Source organism: Chiloscyllium punctatum, chromosome 15, assembly GCF_047496795.1.
Source record: "Chiloscyllium punctatum isolate Juve2018m chromosome 15, sChiPun1.3, whole genome shotgun sequence".
NCBI lineage: Eukaryota > Metazoa > Chordata > Chondrichthyes > Orectolobiformes > Hemiscylliidae > Chiloscyllium > Chiloscyllium punctatum.
In genome coordinates this window covers 63,990,690-64,010,257 of record NC_092753.1, presented here as the reverse complement: position 1 = coordinate 64,010,257, position 19,568 = coordinate 63,990,690, and the positions used below count along the sequence as shown (strand labels likewise).

The window sequence follows — 19,568 nt, the reverse complement described above, 5'->3', positions numbered from 1 at the left end:
TCCAGAGTTGCAGACCGCCGGCTGGAAGAGTGGGCTCACATGACCTCCTGTGCGATCACTGTCTTCTCTACTTTTCAGAATTGAAGACGAAGGCTGCTTTGAAAACCGACTGACCCTTTGCCAGTCATCTGTAAGACGTCGAAGGTCAGCCGTCAATTGTGTCATTTTCACTCGCGCTCTATCACTCCCCTGCGTTCTCCCACTGAGGCCTCACCAAGTCACGCACCAACTGCCAACTCCGGCCGACCTCCCCTCGCGGACGATACGTCATGACGCCATGACCTTTACGCAGACACCGCGTGACTCTGCCCCGGACGCTGCGTACTCGCGCTGTCAGCTGTCCGCCTCCGCGGGCCGTTATGGACAATTCGGATTCCGGGGCGGGGACTTGGAAATCGGGCGAGCTATTTGAGTGCTGTGCCACTGCCAGTGAACTGCATTTGGATGGTTCCTTCCACCTCAGTACTCTGATTAAGTTTAAAATGTTCGCTTTGCCGGGGTCAGCTATGGACGTTTTGGAGAATATGGAAGGAGACAGCGTGCTGAACTTGTCCAGAATGAATCTGGATACGGTGTCTTTGGAAGACATCAGCGAAGAAAGGAAAAACGAGACTCAACAGTTATTGTTGACACACAACAGATTGATTGTTTTTCCTGAAAGTATCGCCAATTTTAGGAACCTGCTCTTCCTGGACATCAGCTCCAATGGTCTCTCCGTTATCTGCGACGATATCCTGGAACTGACCAAACTTCGGACTTTGATAGCCAAAAATAACAGAATGGACGAATTCTCCCTGCCCAAGGACTTGGGAAAGATGGGTTTGGAAGTTGTCAATTTCAGTGGCAATCGTTTTGAAGAGGTTCCTTCTCAGCTTCTAGAATTGCAAAGACTCAAATCTCTTTCACTTGGGGGAAACAGACTTAAAACTATACCACCAAACATAGAAAACTTAACCAGGTAATATTTGCCTTTTGATTTCCCTTGAGAAATAATAGCGTTACATGGTTTTAATATTTGTACAACCGTGTTATTTTCTAGACCAAATACGCGCCTATAATTTGTTGTACAATCTGAAGATATTTCATTTTCTCTATATGAAACTTGAACTTTACTAAGTTGCTTCACTGATCTGGATAGTCTTCTTGAAACAGCAAGGTCATTCGAGTATTTTAAAACAAATGCACTTGGCAATTACAAGGTGTTCTGTGAGGTGACATTAACTATTTTCAGTAACATACTGTTACATGTGCAGTAATGTTCAAAAGAACAATGCCATGGAATAAAATAGCATGTATTAGGCTTGTTGCATGTTATTAAGTAACAATTTGGGACAGCTTTCAATTTTGTAGTTTAACCAGCTCTCCAACAGCTGATGTTTTATAAAATGAATTATTCTCTCAATACTGACTTTATAATGGCCACAACAGGCTAATGTAACAAGTTAGTGTATGTACTAACAACACTAAGAACCAGGTCTCCTCACCTTAGTAAATGTGTGTATAGTTTGAAATAACTTTAAATTTTGCAATCACTTGTTAAAATTAGATGAGTGTCAGCTGAGCTGTCATTCAGCCTTTTTAACTAACTTATTTCTGTATTATGACTTTGATCATCTAATGCAAACTGATCATAGGAGACAACATTTACTATTCTTACCATCATATTTTCTCAGATTCCATTCTTAGCTTCCTATTTCTTACCTATGTGTTGTCTTTTATATATAAGTGAATTTATGAAAGTATGCTGACAACATGCAGCTCAACTTTGTCTATATGGTCTGATTACTCGTCTAATGTTCAACACTGAGTAGATTTCCTCCCAGTTACCAGAACGACCAAAGCCATTGTCTTCGGATCCCACTACAAAGTCTGTTTCCTAGCTAGTCACTCCATCCCTCTTTCAGGTCAATGTCTAAGATTAAATCAGGCTGTTTACAATTTTGTTATTCTAGTTGACCTCGGTGAATTTCTGATCATTTGCACAAAAGCCACTTATTTTGATATTCATTACATTACCTAACCCAGCTTATTTGCTGTTGACCTGCTCGTCCATACTTTGAAAAGTCGAATTTAGAGGTAATGATTGGCCTCTCATCTGCCATCTTCCATAAACTTAGTGTTGTCTTAAATTCACCCAGTACTCCTGTGCTCACTACCATATATTTATTTCTCGTTAAATAATGCCATAATTTTAACATTTTTAATCCATGTTTTCAAATTTTTCTGAGGGCTGTCCCATTCTAACTCCAGACCCTGCTCGAATCTTGTAACCCTCTGAGTTATCTCTGCTCCAATTCTGCCCTCGTGCACATCTCCAATTATAATTTGCTCTACATTCTTGATCTCACATCAGGTACATAGGCCACAGATGCTGAACCTCTAACTCCAGGCTCCTGTTTCCTCTTCTGAATGATCTTTTGGTTATCTAGCTAATATCTCCTTATGTGATTCAGTGTATTACTTGTTCGTAAATACTCCTTTTTGAATTGCCATGGGATAGTTCAGTACATTAAGACCATAAAATGTAAGAGTAGAGATAGGTTATGAGCCAATGAGTTTGCTTTGCCATTCATGGCTTACCTGATTAGTCCTCAATTCCATTTTCTTCCTGCCTTATCCCATTACCTTCCCCTTACTGATTTAAAAATTTGGGGATCTCAGCCTTGAATAAGCTTAATGATCCAGCCTCCATAGCCCTCAGAAATAAAGAATCGTTTAGATTTGCTTTTCTTTGAGAGAACCAATTCCTTCTCATCTGCTCTAACTGAACTGCCCCTTATTCTGAGATTATATCTTGACCTGGATTTTCCTGTAAGGGAAATAACCTCTCAGTATCTGCCCTGTCAAACCTCTAAGAATTTTGTATGTTTCTGTAAAATTGCCTCTCATGTTTCTAAACTCCAGTGAGCACAGACCTAACTTACTCGACCTCTCATCAGAAGAAAATCCCTCCATATCTAGGATCAATCTGGTAAACCTTCAGTGGATTGCATCCTAAACAAGTGTATTCTTCCTTTGATAAGGGACCAAAACTCTTCACAGTATTCTAAGTGGTGCCTTGTTTAGTTTTAGCAAGATGTCCCTATTTTTATATTCTATTTTATTTAAACTAAAGGCCAACATTCCATTTGGGTCTTTCTTATTATTTACTAGATACATGTAGTAGCTTTTTATGATTGTATGCATTAGGATTTGTAAATCTCCCTATGCTGTAGCTTTGTGAAATCTTTCCCCATTCAAATAATATTCATGTTAATAAAGATGCCGTCCAAATGAGTTGTTTCTATTGTACCTGGTTCGTAATATAATCCATTCTAAGAGTAAATACTGTGGTAACATTCTCCACTGAAGTGTCAGTTTCAGAATCTTTAGTCCAGTGAAGTGAATTCAGATATCTTTATTTCTGAAGATGCCTGACCAGGACCATTACTAAATGCAAATAAGACCACATTTTTTATTACTCATAGAAGAGCCTTTTTTAAAATTTTCTGCTACAAGTGTTTAGTTCTCTGTAGTATAGCTTTAAGATCCAATTAGATGGCAGACCACTTGTAAAACCTTAGGGGTATACTTTTTCACACATGCTAAGTTGAGATATCAGATAGAAAATCTGGCTTCACTTAACTTATCTTTTGAATATGTTGTAATGTTTTGCCAATCCATATCAGTTTTTCTTTTAAATATAAGTTAAACTTCCATATTTCATCACTAACATATTTCAAGAGAGAGCTATAAGTTATATTGTCATTTTTCTTTGCAATTTAAAGTAATTTGGATGTATACAAATCTAAAAGCATTTGAATGAGGATGTCTCCACAATATATCCTACCCTCAATAAGCTTTCATTACCTTGCCTAAACAATCTATTTACCTCTGCTTAAAGATATTCAAAGTTCCTGCTTCCACTGCCTTTTTGAGAAAACATGTTTCAAAGACTCTCACTGCTGAGGGAAAAATTCTCCTTGTCTCTATCTTTTAAATGGGTGATGTTATACTTTTTGGGTGGTAATCATCAGATATGGAAACAAGTAAGGGTGTAAGAGAAGATAAAGAACTGGAGATCTGAAACAAACAAAAAGAACAGAAATTGCTGGAGAAACACAGCAGGTCTGGCAGCATCTGTGGAGAAAGAAACAGAGTTAACATTTCAAGTCCAGTGACTCTTCTTTAACACTGGAAGTAGCTAGGAAAAAATAGTATTAATATTGATGACTGGGGCTGCGGGGTTGAGTGGATAGGTGAAGACAGAGCCTACAAGGAGAGAGAAAAAAGGCTGGAAACAAAAGGACTGTTGACAGTAAGTCACTCTTTAACTATGGAACTGCTGCAATCTACAGTGCCGTCAGCAAGGGAGTTTCACCATTTGAGCCAGTGATATCTTTTCCAGTTATGATGATGTGTAATTTGGAAGGGAACTTTCAATAGATATCCCCTTATGTATTTGTTGCCATTGTATTTCTAACTGGTAGAAATTGTGGGTTTGAAGGGTGCCATTGGTAAGACCACATCTGTAGTACTATGCGCTGTACTGGTCACCTTTTTAAATAAAGAAACATGTAAATAAGTTGGCAGCAATTCAGAGAAGGTTTAACACTGAAATGAGTGTGTTGTCTTGGAAGAAAGCTTGTACTTGCATGGTGTACATCTGCTAGGATTTAGAAGAGCAATACTTGATTGAAACATGTAAGGTCCTGATGGGTAGATCTGAAGAGGTTGTAGAAAATTTATAAGTAGTGGTCACCAATTCAAAATGAAGATGAGGAAAGAATTATGATCCTTTGTGAGAAATGTCTTTTGAATAGTCCTCCTGGAAAAGGCAGTGGAAGCAGTGTTGTTGTGTATATACCTTTTATCACAGCAATCCAAAGATCCGTATAAGCAAGAGGTTTGGGGGTGATATGGATATGTGGTTCCAGTCAGATCAGCCATTCTCATATACAATGATGGAGCAGGATTGAGAGCCAGATGGCCTACTCCTGCTCCTTCCAGTAACATTCATATGTTACCTTAATTAGCACTTCTAAAGAATTGGAATTTTGAGGAGGGTACTATAGAGAATGCCATACATCATTATTAGTGGACATTATATATGTAGACTAGTGCAGGATATGGGGCAATACATGATTGATGCAGTATATTGAGCATAGATGTGGTGAAACACTTTTTGGGAGAAAGTACATGGAGAGACGTTTACTAAATATTGTTCTGTGGGTGGTTTAAAAAAAAGCAACCTGGGGGTGCATATCCACAAATGTTTGAAAGTGATGGGACAAGTTGGTAAAATGGTTGAGCATGAATCTAAAATATTTGACTTTATGGATATTGGATACAAAAATTAAGGAAAGCATGCTGTGGAGTCTCAGATGGAATATTGTATGTAATTCTGCGAACCACTTTATGTAGGTTGTGAAATACCTGTACTGGATATAATGGAGGATTACTCATCTGATACCAGGGATTGTAGAATCTACGCTCTCCTTACAGCAGGGATGGATAGGAGAGACCTGAAAGAGCTATGCAAAATGGAGAAGTCTTAATAAAGCAGATAGGGAGAATTGATATCCTCAGGAAAGTGAGTCAGTGACCTGAGATCCTAGATTAAAAATAAACAGCAAAATAAATGGAGGGAAAATGAGGAGAAATGTTTTCATGCCAAGTGTAGAGAAAAGCTGTAACTCTGTGTGAAATTCTGATTCTGATTCTACCAGATTTCCATATAATTTTTGGTAGGCAATTCTATGTATACTTGTGAGCTTACTTCCAGGGTAGCATGCTGGGAGACCTCTGAGATTATCTTCAAGAAAAGAGACAGTCTGACTGTGGAAATTAGAGGGAGTTCTGACTCTCCACCATGGAAATGGTCATCATGCTATTTACTAATGTCGTTTATATCCTGAAGAATTTTAATTGAATGAATTGGGAAGCCTGTTTCCTTTTGAGAATCAATGACAAAGAGGTCATTGAATGAAGGACAGTAAGAAACAGACGTTAGGAGAAATTTCTTTTTTGCAGAGGTATGTTGGATCATGACATACTTTGCAGCTTAAAGCAGAGAGAGTTGGATATATATTTGTACCTTCAGGAATGGTCCTGGAACCTGGGCCAGTAAATAATAAAGTGAGGTGAATAGAGCCATTCCATGTTGTTATCAAATACTTGCTTCATTTTGCTTTATTGAAGCTTTGAAAGTTGGTTTTCACTGCCTAAATAAACCAACTTTCAGAACAGAATTGGTTGATACAATAATCTCAACAACTATTAATACTTGACATAGTGGGCAAAATGTTTTTGCCCCACGTATTTCAATTCAGATGATGCAGCTGTGGCTAGTATTGCATCATCCTTCTAGTAGCTCTTGTACTAGGGGCCAGCTGTAAATCCCTTCAAGGTCTGTGTTTATGTGGCATAAATATTGGGTTTGTTCTTCAGTAAAGGTCATAATGATCCTATAGAATTAGATAAACTGTCCTATTGTGAAAGCATGGTAAAAAGCTTGATGTTTGTATTGCTATCCTATGCCATTGTACAATGGCAGTGAAAGCATTTAGAGTATTTTCAGGCTGTTGTTGTCAATACCTACTGAAGCAGTCCATGCTGATTCTACTTAAATCCACCATTGTCCATTTGTAACCAAATACTTTAGCTGTCTTGGTCATCTGTGTATTGTGTCCATAACATCCTACCTGTATTAACTGACATACATTTACAATGTCTTCTTTCTACCATGTCCAAGTTCTTTAGCCTGTTTCATTAGTTGGTTTTGTCAGATATAAAAAAAAGTCATATTTGCCTTGAAGCATTAACTCTGTCCTTAAAATCTGGCAGACAGCCTAAGTATATCCAGCGCTTTATTTTTATTTCCAGTATCCACAGTATTTTTTTAAATCATTATTGGCTGGCAAGTCAGAAAATGTATTTCAGCATAGGCTAATTGCATTGTTATCTAGCTAACGTTGGGAGTTGTTCAGTCATAGACAGGCTTTTATTGAAAATGCTTTCTATGCAACTGTATTTGCTGAAGAGCATCTTTTACGCAAGTAATTTCAGTTACTGATGCCTTTCCATCACATTTAAACATTTTGTTTTTTTTTGGAAGAAAGGTTATAGAAGCAAGATAGATATGTACCAGAAGGAGAAAAGTTTGTTGGATTTAATGGAGGAGGTTTCTGTAGAGCAAATTTTAAAGCATCGACCTGCTGAATCAAATGCACTTTATAATCTTGTATTATTGTGTGTAGTCAGTTTTTGCTTTGTTTCTCCATGGGATGTGGGCATCGCTGGGTAGGCCAGCATGTATTGGCCATCCCTAATAATTGATGACTGTTGACAGTTTTTATTGCTGATTTTAGGCTTCACCAATGCAGTTTCTGCAGAATTATTTACTCAGATACTGCAGTTTAGAGCAATGGTTATGGGCAGATTTGTTAGTTGAATCAGTATTACATGGTGATAAGTTTTATAATAAATTAGGCAAATGCTACATGTTGGTAGTCCATCTTCTTCAAAATAGAAGAATTCTTAGCGTTATGATCTTTGGCCAAATACAGGACATCTCCCTAAAGTCTATTTTTTAGTTTGCATCACTCCCTGCACATCATGCTTTTATGAAAATCACACTGGGCAGATGCGTTTTGTTTCTCCTGGCCCACCCCACCAGCTACAAGAATACAATTGAAGAGTTTAACCTGGTTAAAAAATCCTTGCCAATTTCAATTGAAGAGGAACAGAAACAGCCCTTCAAGCTGCATTGAGATTGTTTTGCCAATCAAAATTGACCTATATCTCAATTTTATTTGTTCACTGATGCCTTGATTGTCTTATTCAGCAAGAAATGCATCATTCTCTCTCTTTCAAAAATGTACTGCATTTCATTCACCATTTGAGTGTAGGCATACTTTTTCCATTTCCCTCCTAAATAGCAGAGGTTTCATTTGTGACTGGTCATATTCTTGATTTCCTCACTGGAAATAAAACTCCTTTTGTCACTTGAGCACCTTGATTAGATCACCCCTCAGCCCTACAGTGAGTAAAATACATGTTGATGCAAATTATTCTCATACCTTATTCCTTATGCCTTACAAGGCATGATATTATTCCGGTTACTCATTGGTCAAAACTGCGGTACTCCAGATGGGTTCTATCAAGAATCTGCATAACTTCATTAGTAATTTGAATTTTAGTTTCCTTCATCTAAAGACCAATACTTTATTTGATCTGTTAATAACTTGTGCACCAGCTGTCATATACTTCTAACCCATCACAGAGTCACACAGCATGGAAACAGACTCTTTGGTCCAATCAGTCCATGCCGGCCATAATCCCAAACTAAACTAGTCCCACCTGCCTGTCCTTGGTCCATATCCCTTACGGGGGTTTCTGGTTTGCGATCAGTAATTTACTGATTTTTTTTTAGGTGGTTCAAATCACCCCCAGATCCCTGGTTCTGACACTGGACTTATTTAGGAAATGTGAAATGAAAGCGGTAAACAGGTGTTTCAGGGCAAAAGAATGTGTTTATTTAACTACAACAAGTAAGTATGATACAAGAAATAAAAAGGCAATTGTGATAAAACAGTGAAATTGACACAGTTATACAGAGGACTGTAGGTAGATACACTAATCAAATTAAACAGAGGTTAAAGCACTATTCAAAGCTTAACAGCAGTTTTAATCAGACACTTTTTCTTTGGGGTTCCTGCACTGTCCCCATTCACCTTCCCCCTCCCTGCTAGCTAGGTTGGAAACTTTGCGGTCTAGGGAGCTTCAACTCCCCACTGGGTAAAACACCGCTTTAAAGTGCGTTCGGTTGTTGAGGTTCTTGCCGACGGTTCTCTAGGCTTGAAACAAGCCTTGTCTGGAAGCATTTGATTGGATAGCGCTTGGTTGGCTTCCTGCCTTTTTTTTTGGATTCTTTTGTTGTGATGATGCTCTTGGTTTGCCTTCCCGGTTCAGCTTCTAGGTTTGGCCTCTGGTTAGTGGTTCCAAAGCTAATTGTTGGGGCTAGAGTCTGTGGGGAAACCGTTTGTTCCTGCTGGATCTTGATGTTGGAAAAGTCTCTGTGTCTCTCCCTCCTTCGGTCCACCAGATGTCCAACCTGCCAGCACCCAGCCCATACCCCTCCAAACCCTTCCTATTCATATACCCATCCAAGTGCCTCTTAAATGTTGCAATTGTACCAGCCTCCACCACATCCTCTGGCAGCTCATTCCATACACGTACCACCCTCTGTGTGAAAAAGTTGGCTCGTAGGTTTCTTTTATATCTTTCCTCTCTCACCCTAAACCTATGCCCTCTAGTTCTGGACTCCCCCTCCCCAGGGAAAAGATTGTTGTAATCTGAGGTAACCCTCTTCGCTGTCCACTGTACCTCCAATTTTGGTGTCATCTGCAAGCTTCCTAACTGTACCTGTTATGCTCGCATCCAAATCATTTATGTAAATGACAAAAAGTAGAGGACCCAGCACCAATCCTTGTGACACTCCACTGGTCACAGGCCTCCAGTCTGAAAAACAATCCTCCACCACCACCCTCTGTCTTCTACCTTTTGAGCCAGTTCTGTATCCAAATGGCTAGTTCTCCATGTATTCCGTGAGATCTAACCTTGCTAATCAGTCTCCCATGGGGTACCTTGTCGAACGCCTGACTGAAGTCCATATAGATCACATCTACCACTCTGCCCTCGTCTATCCTCTTTGTTACTTCCTCAAAAAACTCAGTCAAATTTGTGAGACATGATTTCCACGCACAAAGCCATGGTTGACTATCTCTAATCAGTCCTTGCCTTTCCAAATACATACTGAAAATGTGTTGCTGGAAAAGGGTAGCAGGTCAGACAGCATCCAAGGAGCAGGAGAATCGACGTTTCGGGCATGAGCCCTTCTTCAGGAATACATGTACCCTTTCCAAATACATGTTCATCCTGTCCCTCAGGATTCCCTCCAACAACTTGCCCAACACCGATGTCAAACTCACTGGTCAATAGTTCCCTGGCTTGTCCTTATCACTCTTCCTTCTTAAACAGTGGCACCATGTTAGCCAACCTCCAGTCTATAGACAATTCGCCTGTGACTATCAATGATACAAATATCTCCGTAAGAGGCCCAGCAATCACTTCCCTAGCTTCCCACAGAATTCTGTGGTACATCTGATCAGGTCCTGGGGATTTATCCACCTTTATGCATTTCAAGACATCCAGCACTTCCTCCTCTGTAATTTTGGATACAAGGTGTAACCATCTATTTCCCTACAGTCTGTATCTTCCAAATCCTTTTCCACAGTAAATACTGATGCAAAATACTCGGTTAGATCTCACGGAATACAGGGAGAGCTAGCCATTGGGATACAGAACTGGCTCAAAGGTAGAAGACAGAGGGTGGTGGTGGAGGGTTGTTTTTCAGACTGGAGGCCTGTGACCAGTGGAGTGCCATGAGGATCAGTGCTGGGTCCTTTTTTTTCATTTACATAAATGATTCAGATGCGAGCATAAGAGGTACAGTTAGTAAGTTTGCCGATGACACCAAAATTTGGAGGTATAGTGGATAGCGAAGAGGGTTACCTCCGATTACAACAGGATCTGGACCAGATGGGCTGAGAAGTGGCAGATGGGGTTTAATTCAGATAACTGAGAGGTGCTGCATTTTGGGAAATCCAATCTTAGCAGGACTTATACACTTACCGTTAAGGTCCTAGGGAGTGTTGCTGAACAAAGAGACCTTGGAGTGCAGGTTCATAGCTCCTTGAAAGTGGAGTTGCAGGGTAGATAGGATAGTGAAGAAGGTGTTTGGTATGCTTTTGTTTAATGGTCAGAGTATTGAGTACAGGAGTTGGGAGGTCTTGTTGCGGCTGTACAGGACATTGGTTAGGCCACTGTTGGAATATTGCATGCAATTCTGGTCTCCTTCCTATCGGAAAGATGTTGTGAAATTTGAAAGGGTTCAGAAAAGATTTACAAGGATGGTGCCAGGGGTGGAGGATTTGAGCTATAGGGAGAGGCTGAACAGGCTGGGGCTGTTTTCCCTGGAGTGTAGAAAGCTGAGGGGAGACCTTATAGAGGTTTACAAAATTGAGGGGCATGGATAGGGTAAATAGGCAAAGTCTTTTCCCTGGGAGGGGGAGTCCAGAACTAGAGGGCATAGGTTTAGGGTGAGAGGGGAAAGATATAAAAGAGACCTATGGGGCAACTTTTTCACAGAAGGTGGTACATGTATGGAATGAGATGCCAGAGGAAGTGGTGGAGGCTGGTACAATTGCAACATTTAAGAGGCATTTGGATAGGTATATGAATAGCAAGGGTTTGGAGGGATATGGGCCGGGTGCTGGCAGGTGGGATTAGATTGGGTTGGGATATCTGATTGGTACGGACGGGTTGGACCGAAGGGTCTGTTTCTATGCTGTACATCTGTATGACTCTACTGCCACTGGAATTCTTTTCAAACTAAGCTGATATGGTATGGGTGGCATGGTGGCACAGTGGTTAGCACTGCTGCCTCATAGTACCAGGGACCTGGGTTCATTTCCAGCCTCTGGCGACTGTGCAAACTCCACACAGACATTCTCCCATGTCTACGTGGGTTTCCTCTGGGTGCTCTGGTTTCCTCCCACAATCCAAAGATGTGCAGGCTAGGTGAATGGGCAATTTAGCATGGCTCATAGTGTTCAGGGATGTGTAGCATTAGTCAGGGGCAAATCTATAGTAATGGGTTTGGGTGAGAGACTCTTTGGAGGATCGGTGTGGACTTGTTGGGCCGAAAGGCCTATTTCCACACTGTAGGGATTCTAAGATTCTATTTTCATTCAGTACAATCCGACATCCTGAGATGAAAGGTCTGAACCTAGGAGGAATAATGTTTTCTTTTCAAAGTAATTCCCCAGTTTATAATGGAAAACTATACAGCACTCTTATTAGTTGACTTTTTTTTTTGCAATGTCAAGAGTTTAGCTCCATGGAGACCTGCCAGATAGATCTCCTGCTTCCTGCTCGCCTGCTGTGGGAGTGTCTCAAAATAGCTTTATTGAACACAGTTGGGAGTGCAATTGGCCGGAGAGCTTTCTACCTGCTCATTAATTTCTATCTGTGAAGTTGGTATTGTTCTTCCCACATTTTCAGATTTGTAAAATGTGAGCAAATGAGATATTAATAAAAGTAGCTTAGAGTGAATATTATTTCTCAAAGGGACAAAAGTCTTTTGACTTCTTTTACATAGGATATACAACATGAAAACAGGACATTTAGCCTAACTAGTCCCAAGACAGCATTATGCACCACTTGAATCTCTTTCTGTCCACAATCTCCTTCATGTACTTATCTGACCTTCCTTTAAGTACACCTAAATGATTTCTTCAACCACTCCCTTTGATAATGACTTCCACATTCTAATAATGCTTTGAATAAAGAAGTTGACTCTGAGCTATGTTCATTTTCTCTATTTTGTCTAGTTGGAGATCCAATCCAAAAATGACCAAGTGTACAGAGGTAGTTAACAAAACTAAAATGTTACACCTGATAAAGTGTAGAATAGATATTAAGAATCATGATTAAACTGAGTTTCCTGATTTGTAGCACAGTGATTAATTTTTCATTTTGGCCATGGGCGGAAAACTCACCGCAGCTAAACAGCTCTATTTTATATATGTACCTTTTTTTTTCTCTCTCTTCCGATGACATAATTATGAAACATACTCTGACTTTATCTGCTTCTACTCCTCCCAAAATAGTACAGTAGTTATGTGTAGTTACCTTGACCATTTCACAATATTGAGATTGTACTTCTTTATCTCTCTTTCGTGTGATCTTTAATGTCATCTTCATAATATTCAAGTGCATTAAATCTCTTAAATTACCACGTGATACTTTTTGTCCCAGTGCAGTAAAATCCTGATTGTAAACTCATGCCAAGTTTCAAAAACTTTTTTCCATCATGAGTTTTGTTTTATTATTACCCTAAATGGGGGGGGAAGAAAACAACTATCATTAGATCATGATGCAATGCACTAAGGCTTGAATGTTTTGCAGACTGCCTGCCTGACTGTGCTGAATATTGTACTGTTCTTTGTAGTCAGCAGAATTGTAGGCCAATTGCTGTCAGCATGAACTTGACTTTCTCCCTGGAGTTCTTCCAATCATAAATAGCTCTGAAGTAAGAAAACTCTTTTTCTTCTGAATCTATCCTAAATTTCTGAATTTTTGTTTTCTGTAGCCGATTGACTTGAACTTTAATTTCACTTGACTATTCTCTTCCTTTTTCTGTTGGCTAATTGAGGATGCTACCCAGATGCAGAATAAGTACAAACTTCCATTTTCCAAAATGTTATTAGATTGTAAAAATTAACTTAAGAATGTTTGTTTGTTTGAAAATGACTAGTGTTTGATTTAGTTGTAAAGGGATCAGTTGAAATTTTCTTGAAAAAATATTTCAATTCACAATGTTTACCATTTGTTATCCATCAGATAGTGAAGCAGTCCATGTTCACATGCAGCAAGACCTGAACAATATCCTGGCTTAGGATAACAAGTTTCAAGTAATACATTTTGAGAGAGAAGTAGAAATGGGAAACCATAGGCCAGTTCGCCTGATCTCAGTTGTTGGTCAGATTTTAGAGTCCCATTTATTAAAGATGAGATCGTGAAGAACTTTGAAGTGCATAGTAAAATGTGCTGTGTCAGCATAGCTTTGTCAAGGGGAGATCATGCCTAAGAAATCTGTTAGAATTCTTTTGAAGAAGTAACAAGCAAATTAGACAAAGGTGATCCAGTAGACATGATCTATTTGGGTTCCAGAAGGCCTGTGGCAAGGTGCCACACATATGGCTGCTAAATAAGATAAGAATCCATGATGTAAGGGGCAAGGTTTTGACCTGGTTAGAAGATTGGCTACTGGCAGAAGGCAGAGAGTAGGCATAGAGGGGTCTTTTTCAGGATGGCAGCTGGTGATGAGGAATTCCGCAGGGTCACGATTGGGACCATAACTTTAGTATTCACATTATACATTAATGATCTGGACAAAGGAACTGAGGGCATTGTTGTTAAAGTTGCAGATGACACATATGGAGGGGCAGGTGGTGTTGGGGAGGCTGCAGAAGGATTTGGATAGGATAGGAGAGTGGGCACATAAGTAGCAGATGGAATGAAATGTGGCAACGTGTGAAGTTATGCACTTTTGTTAGAATATTAGAGGCAAAGATTATTTTCTGAATGGGAACAGGCTTTGGAAATCTGAAGCACAATGGGATTTCGGAGTCTTAGTTCAGGATTCCCTAAAGATTAACAAGCAGGTTCAGTTGGCAGGTTAAAATGCAAATGGAATGTTAGCATTCATTTTGAGAAGTCTAGAATACTAGACGAGGGGTGTACTGCTGAGGCTGTATAAGACTCTGGTCCGATTGCATTTGGAATATTGTGAGCAGTTTTGGGGCCCCATATCTAGTATTAGAGGGGATGTTCACAGAATGATTTCAGGGATGAAGGGTTTGTCATTTGAAGAGCGGTTGAAGGGTCTGGGTCTGAAATTGGTGAAGTTTAGCGGGATGAGGGATGATTTCATTGAAAGTTATGGAATACTGAAAGGTCTGGTTAGTGTCAATGTGAAAAATCTTTCCACTAGTAGGAAAGACTAGAATTAAGGAAACCCATGCAGCGAAGAGTGTAATCTTTGGCACTGAGATGCGGAGGACTTTCTTCAGCCAGAAGGTGGTTTAATCTGTCAAACTCGATGCCATAGAAGGCTGTGGAGGCCAAGTCATTGTGTGTAATTAAGACAGAGATAGATTGATTCCCTTACTAATCCAGAACCTATGGTTATGGGGACAAGGCAGTCCAAAGATGTGCAGGTCAGGTGAATTGGCTATGCTAAATTGCCTGTAGTGTTAGGTAAAGGTGGGGGAGTGGGTGGGTTGCGCTTCGGCGGGTCGGTGTGGACTTGTTGGGCCAAAGGGCCTGTTTCCACACTGTAGGTAATCTAATCTAATCTAATTGAATTGAGAAATGTATCTGCCATGATTGAATGCTTAAATTTGAAAAATGAATATTGGAATGGGCATCACACCTATGTGATACAGGCAGCGTGTCAACTGTGTACTGTTTTAAATGTTTGTTGCATACGAGCATGGTGGCTCAGTTTTAGCACTGCTGCCTCTCAGCACCAGGGTCCTAGGTTAGATTCCAGCCTTGGGCGACTGTGTGTTGTTTGCACATTCTCCCCGTGTCTGCGTGGGTTTCCTCCAGGTGCTCCTGTTTCCTCCCACAGTCCAAAGATGTGCAGGTTAGGTGAATTGGCCATGCTAAATTGCTCATAGTGTTAGGTGCATTAGTCAGAGGGAAATGGGTCTGGATGGGTTGCTCTTCGGAGGGCCAGTGTGGAGTGGTTGGCCAAAGGGCCTGTTTCCACGCTGTAGGGAATCTAATCTAATCAGAGCAGTGTTATACTGTTCTATGCATCATCAAGGGGCCTGATAGTAAGTAAGTGCCATTTCTAGTTGAAGGCAGCTTGCACCTTTTTAAAGGAGAAGTGTGAAGTGGTGACAGTTTTTGAAAAGTGAATCTGTAATGTGTATGGTTTGAGAAATAGCTGACGGTGTAAGAGAATGAGCACTGAAATTTTCAGAAAATACATTTGAGGCCATGGTCGACGAGGAAGAGAGAGAGAGATCCTGTATTCACTGAGGAGGCAGAAGATTCTCCTCAAATATACCCAGGAGACAAAGGAAGTATCAACAGAAACCAATAACAGTAATATTACTCCAAGAATCTGGAATACAGAGTAGGAAGATGTTTAATCATCAGGCCTGTTCTGTCAATGTTCAATCTTCAAGAAATTCACCAATTGCACCTCTCTTCTTATCCATAGCTCACTTTGTATGCCCTTAGAGCCACTTAATAATCGTCTCCATCAGTGCTTGTGCTTAATCTGTGCGCTTCTTTCACACTCTGAACTCCTAGCTCACATTGACTGGTAGTCTTTCAAATATGATAGCCACATCAGCCTACTATATTGCTGGATACTTAGTGAATCTCTGCCCCCTTTTTAAGATTACAATATAGTTTTTTACAAAAAGCAGGGAACTCAAAAGAACCAGAAAAAGATAAATACCTGTTTTTTTTTTTAAACCCAGTGGAGGAGATAATATTGGTTGTCATGAGAAGGAGCAACATTTGAAGATGTGGTGATTGACTGGATAGATGACGAGGGTATGTGTACCTAACTCTCCACTGTCAACTTTTTAATTGATCCCGCAGTCTCTACTGATGGGCAAGCTGTAGCTAGGAGCAATGGTATAGTGATGACCTTAATGGGCTAGTCATCTAGAGTCTGAACTAACAATCTGATGGCCAAAGATCAAATTCCACTTTTTCAGCTGATCATTTTAAATTCCATTAAGAAATTTGTAATAAAAGCTTTATGAAAACTATTAAAGATACCTAAAGATACCTAAAGCTTACCTATCAGTAAGCAGTTATAAAAATCGCTAGTAAATGACTCTGACTTTAGCACAATGCCCTTTTGGTGGAAATTTTGTCCGTTTTTAACCTATGTGATTACAGACTTACAGCAATGACTCTGACTCTTTTTTGGCCCTTTGCGATTGCATCGTGAGTTAATAAGTTAAAGGTTAACCTTTTTCTAAGAAGAACCTACTGCCCGTTTTCCAACTCCGATTAACCACCTCCTGCACTGGATCAGCAAACATCCTTTGGACCAAGGAGTGGAAAATACAGGAAGTCACTAACCAGTCCTTTCTGATGCTCTGTCAAATAGAGTCATAGTCATAGAGATGTAAAGCATGGAAACAGACCCTTCGGTCCAACCCGATCATGCCGACCCGATATCCCAACCCAATCGAGTCCCATCTGCCAGCGCCCAGCCCATATCCCTCCAAACCCTTCCTATTCATATACCCATTCAAATGCCTCTTAAATGTTGCAATTGTACCAGCGTCGACCACATCCTCTGGCAGCACATTCCATACACGTACCACTCTCTGTGTGATAATGTTGTCCCTTAGGTCTCTTTTATATCTTCCCCTCTCACCCTAAACCTATGCCCTCTAGTTCTGGACTCCCTGACCCCAGGGAAAAGACTTTGTCTTTGTTAGGTTTTCATTTGCCCCAGTAAGAATGGTCCTTCCTGAATAGATTCGGTCTGGGTCAGTGCCCTTGTGTAATCAATCTCCATTGCTGAGAGCTCAGTACAAATCCTTTATGAATTTGTGGAGAGATGTACAATGCTGCACATGACCAAGCAATGTTCCCTCTACAGACTAAATACAGGACTAATCACTTTACGCCCAGCAATTAGAGGCTATAGACTGGCTGTGGCGATGTTTTTCACTGAATAAGAAATAAATGAGAGTTAACAGTAAATAGGGATCAGAAGTAAATGCTGGGTGACCGTGATGCCCACATTGTGTGCATTGTGTAAATTTTAAAAATGATGTATGCACTCACTGATTACTTTCTCACCTTCCCACATCAAAATATGACTGATGTGCATCTGAAATGAAAAATGGACAAGAAATAAAACTTTTCCAAACGTTTAGAAAGAGAAAGATAGCAGTGAAATTGCAGAGATAATATTGCTTTCATCTTCCACTATCAATGAGCAATTTAGAGTCTGATGATTTACGTGGTGGTCAGGCTCCAACACAATTTACAGAAGCATGGATGGTAGATGGTGTAGGAGTCAGCTTACTAGGAAGTCACAGTTGCACACTAATTCTGTTATGGAAGAAGGTGGAGAAACCAAATGCTTGCTGCACTGTGGACAACCTATGGACAATGTCAAGAAACATGGCCTTGAGGACCAGTTTGGTGCAGGCTTTGTGCAGACCTTGAAGGCCATCCATTCCAGTGTCAAATCGATGGTCACCTCCATCAGCATTTCTTTAGAACCCACAAAGATAATATCTGATCTCAAAATTCCTATTGCAGTGCTTATCAATGGTCTTGTGTGCAGAATTGGTAGTTCAGACTGCTGCCATCATTGGCTACAAATACCATCATTAAAAGAGATAGCCATGGTATCCAGCATTTGTTCTCCAAGGATAATTGATATCAGAGAATTATAGTGGCTTTGAGGTGGAGGAGTTTTGAGTTGGTTGCCATTTTACTCCCAATCCTGTCACTATGCTCATGTCCTTGCCTGTCAGCTAGCTAGCCCAAGCTGAATTGATACAATCTGAAGTCAAGTGCTCTAAGCTAAAAACTGTTTGAGACTGTTATCCAAAGACATTCATGTTCTAACTCAATTAAATCTCAGCAATCTTCCTCTAACCATACTTCAGCTCCTAGGAATCATTTTATAGGATCACAAGGATAGCAAAACATGCACAAATGTTTATGTAATTACTATGTTTGTAAAATTTGATTAGAATGCATATTTTCTGGAGTTTTTGTTGGCGGGAGCAGGATCCAAGCAGCTATCTGGCCCATTACTTCTTTGCTGTCTCTGCAGCAATTTAGTCCTCAACTCTGCTTTTCACTCAAACCTTGCAAAACCATCTTCTTCAAGAACATGACAAATTGCCTTTTGAATGTTACTATGAGATCTGATTCCACAATCATGCTGCAGGTCTTACCAACCCTCTGTATGAAGAATATTTTTCTTTTACCCTCCAATTTTAATCTATGATCTTTTGAGTTTTGGGGAAAAGATTATGTGTTGATTACTCTTAGTGTATGGGGTGGTGTGGTTGAGGATTCTGGTATTGCTCATGAGTTATTTGATTCTTTAGAGTCTAGGCAGAAATAAGCTGACTACATGGTGTCTGTCAACTTCCTTCTCTGTCTTCTCCTTTTTTAGATCCTATTCATTAGCTTCTTGTTGGATAGACAGTGGTAAGGGTTGTTCCCTGATATTACCAATGTTGCGTTGCATTGCATGCTGCTCCCATATCATTTAGCTGAGTATTGAAGCCTCTTCCCGAACAATCCTAATGTGTCAGTCACACTACACCTAGTCCGTTTTTAAAATTTGAAATCACAAGCTTTCAGAGTGTTGCTCCATCACCTGACAAAGCAGTGAAAACTTCTTGCCCTGCTTTGTGTTTGCAGTTTGACCGCAGAAGTTGCCAGATTTCAGTCACTACTTCATATGAAACAAGCTTTTCATATGTTGGTTGTCACTCACATTGTGATCAGTAAATTGTCTGTATTTCCACATATACATTTCTCTGCCATCTACGTTCCTTTTGAGCAGAAAGGAAATTTGCATAACCTCTGCTTGTCTCAGTCATGTTCAATCCCTATCAGGCTACTCATTTCTGTACACAACTTGTTTCAAGTCAAATTTAACCGAAACAAATACCATCCAGACCATTTTTTTTGTTGTTGATTATTCAAACTACATCTAACTATGGTAAAGGTCTAGAAACAGACAATTGCATCAGCAGTCAGAAGAAATAATCTTACCACTAAGCTAGTAGATAAAAGGCATCCGGAACTAAGTAGCACTTTTGGGGCCTGTTTAACATTATTTCAACCTTGCACAACTAAACATAAGGTATTGAGGGGAGTGTGTACCTTGAAACTGGGAGGACTAGTATCCGTTGCACAAAGCTTGCTCTGCATGCAGCTAT

At 40.1% G+C, this 19,568-nt stretch overlaps 1 protein-coding gene across 1 annotated transcript in view; it reads left to right on the top strand.

Annotated features, from left to right (window-relative positions):
- The first annotated feature begins 344 nt into the window (after window positions 1–344).
- lrrc58b (leucine rich repeat containing 58b) overlaps window positions 345–19,568 on the top strand; it is a 41,509-nt gene continuing 22,285 nt past the window's right edge. Inside the window, exon 1 of the mRNA XM_072585310.1 lies at window positions 345–958. Coding sequence (XP_072441411.1) covers window positions 360–958 — 599 coding nt within the window. The 5' untranslated portion in view covers window positions 345–359. The remainder of the gene's footprint in view (window positions 959–19,568) is intronic.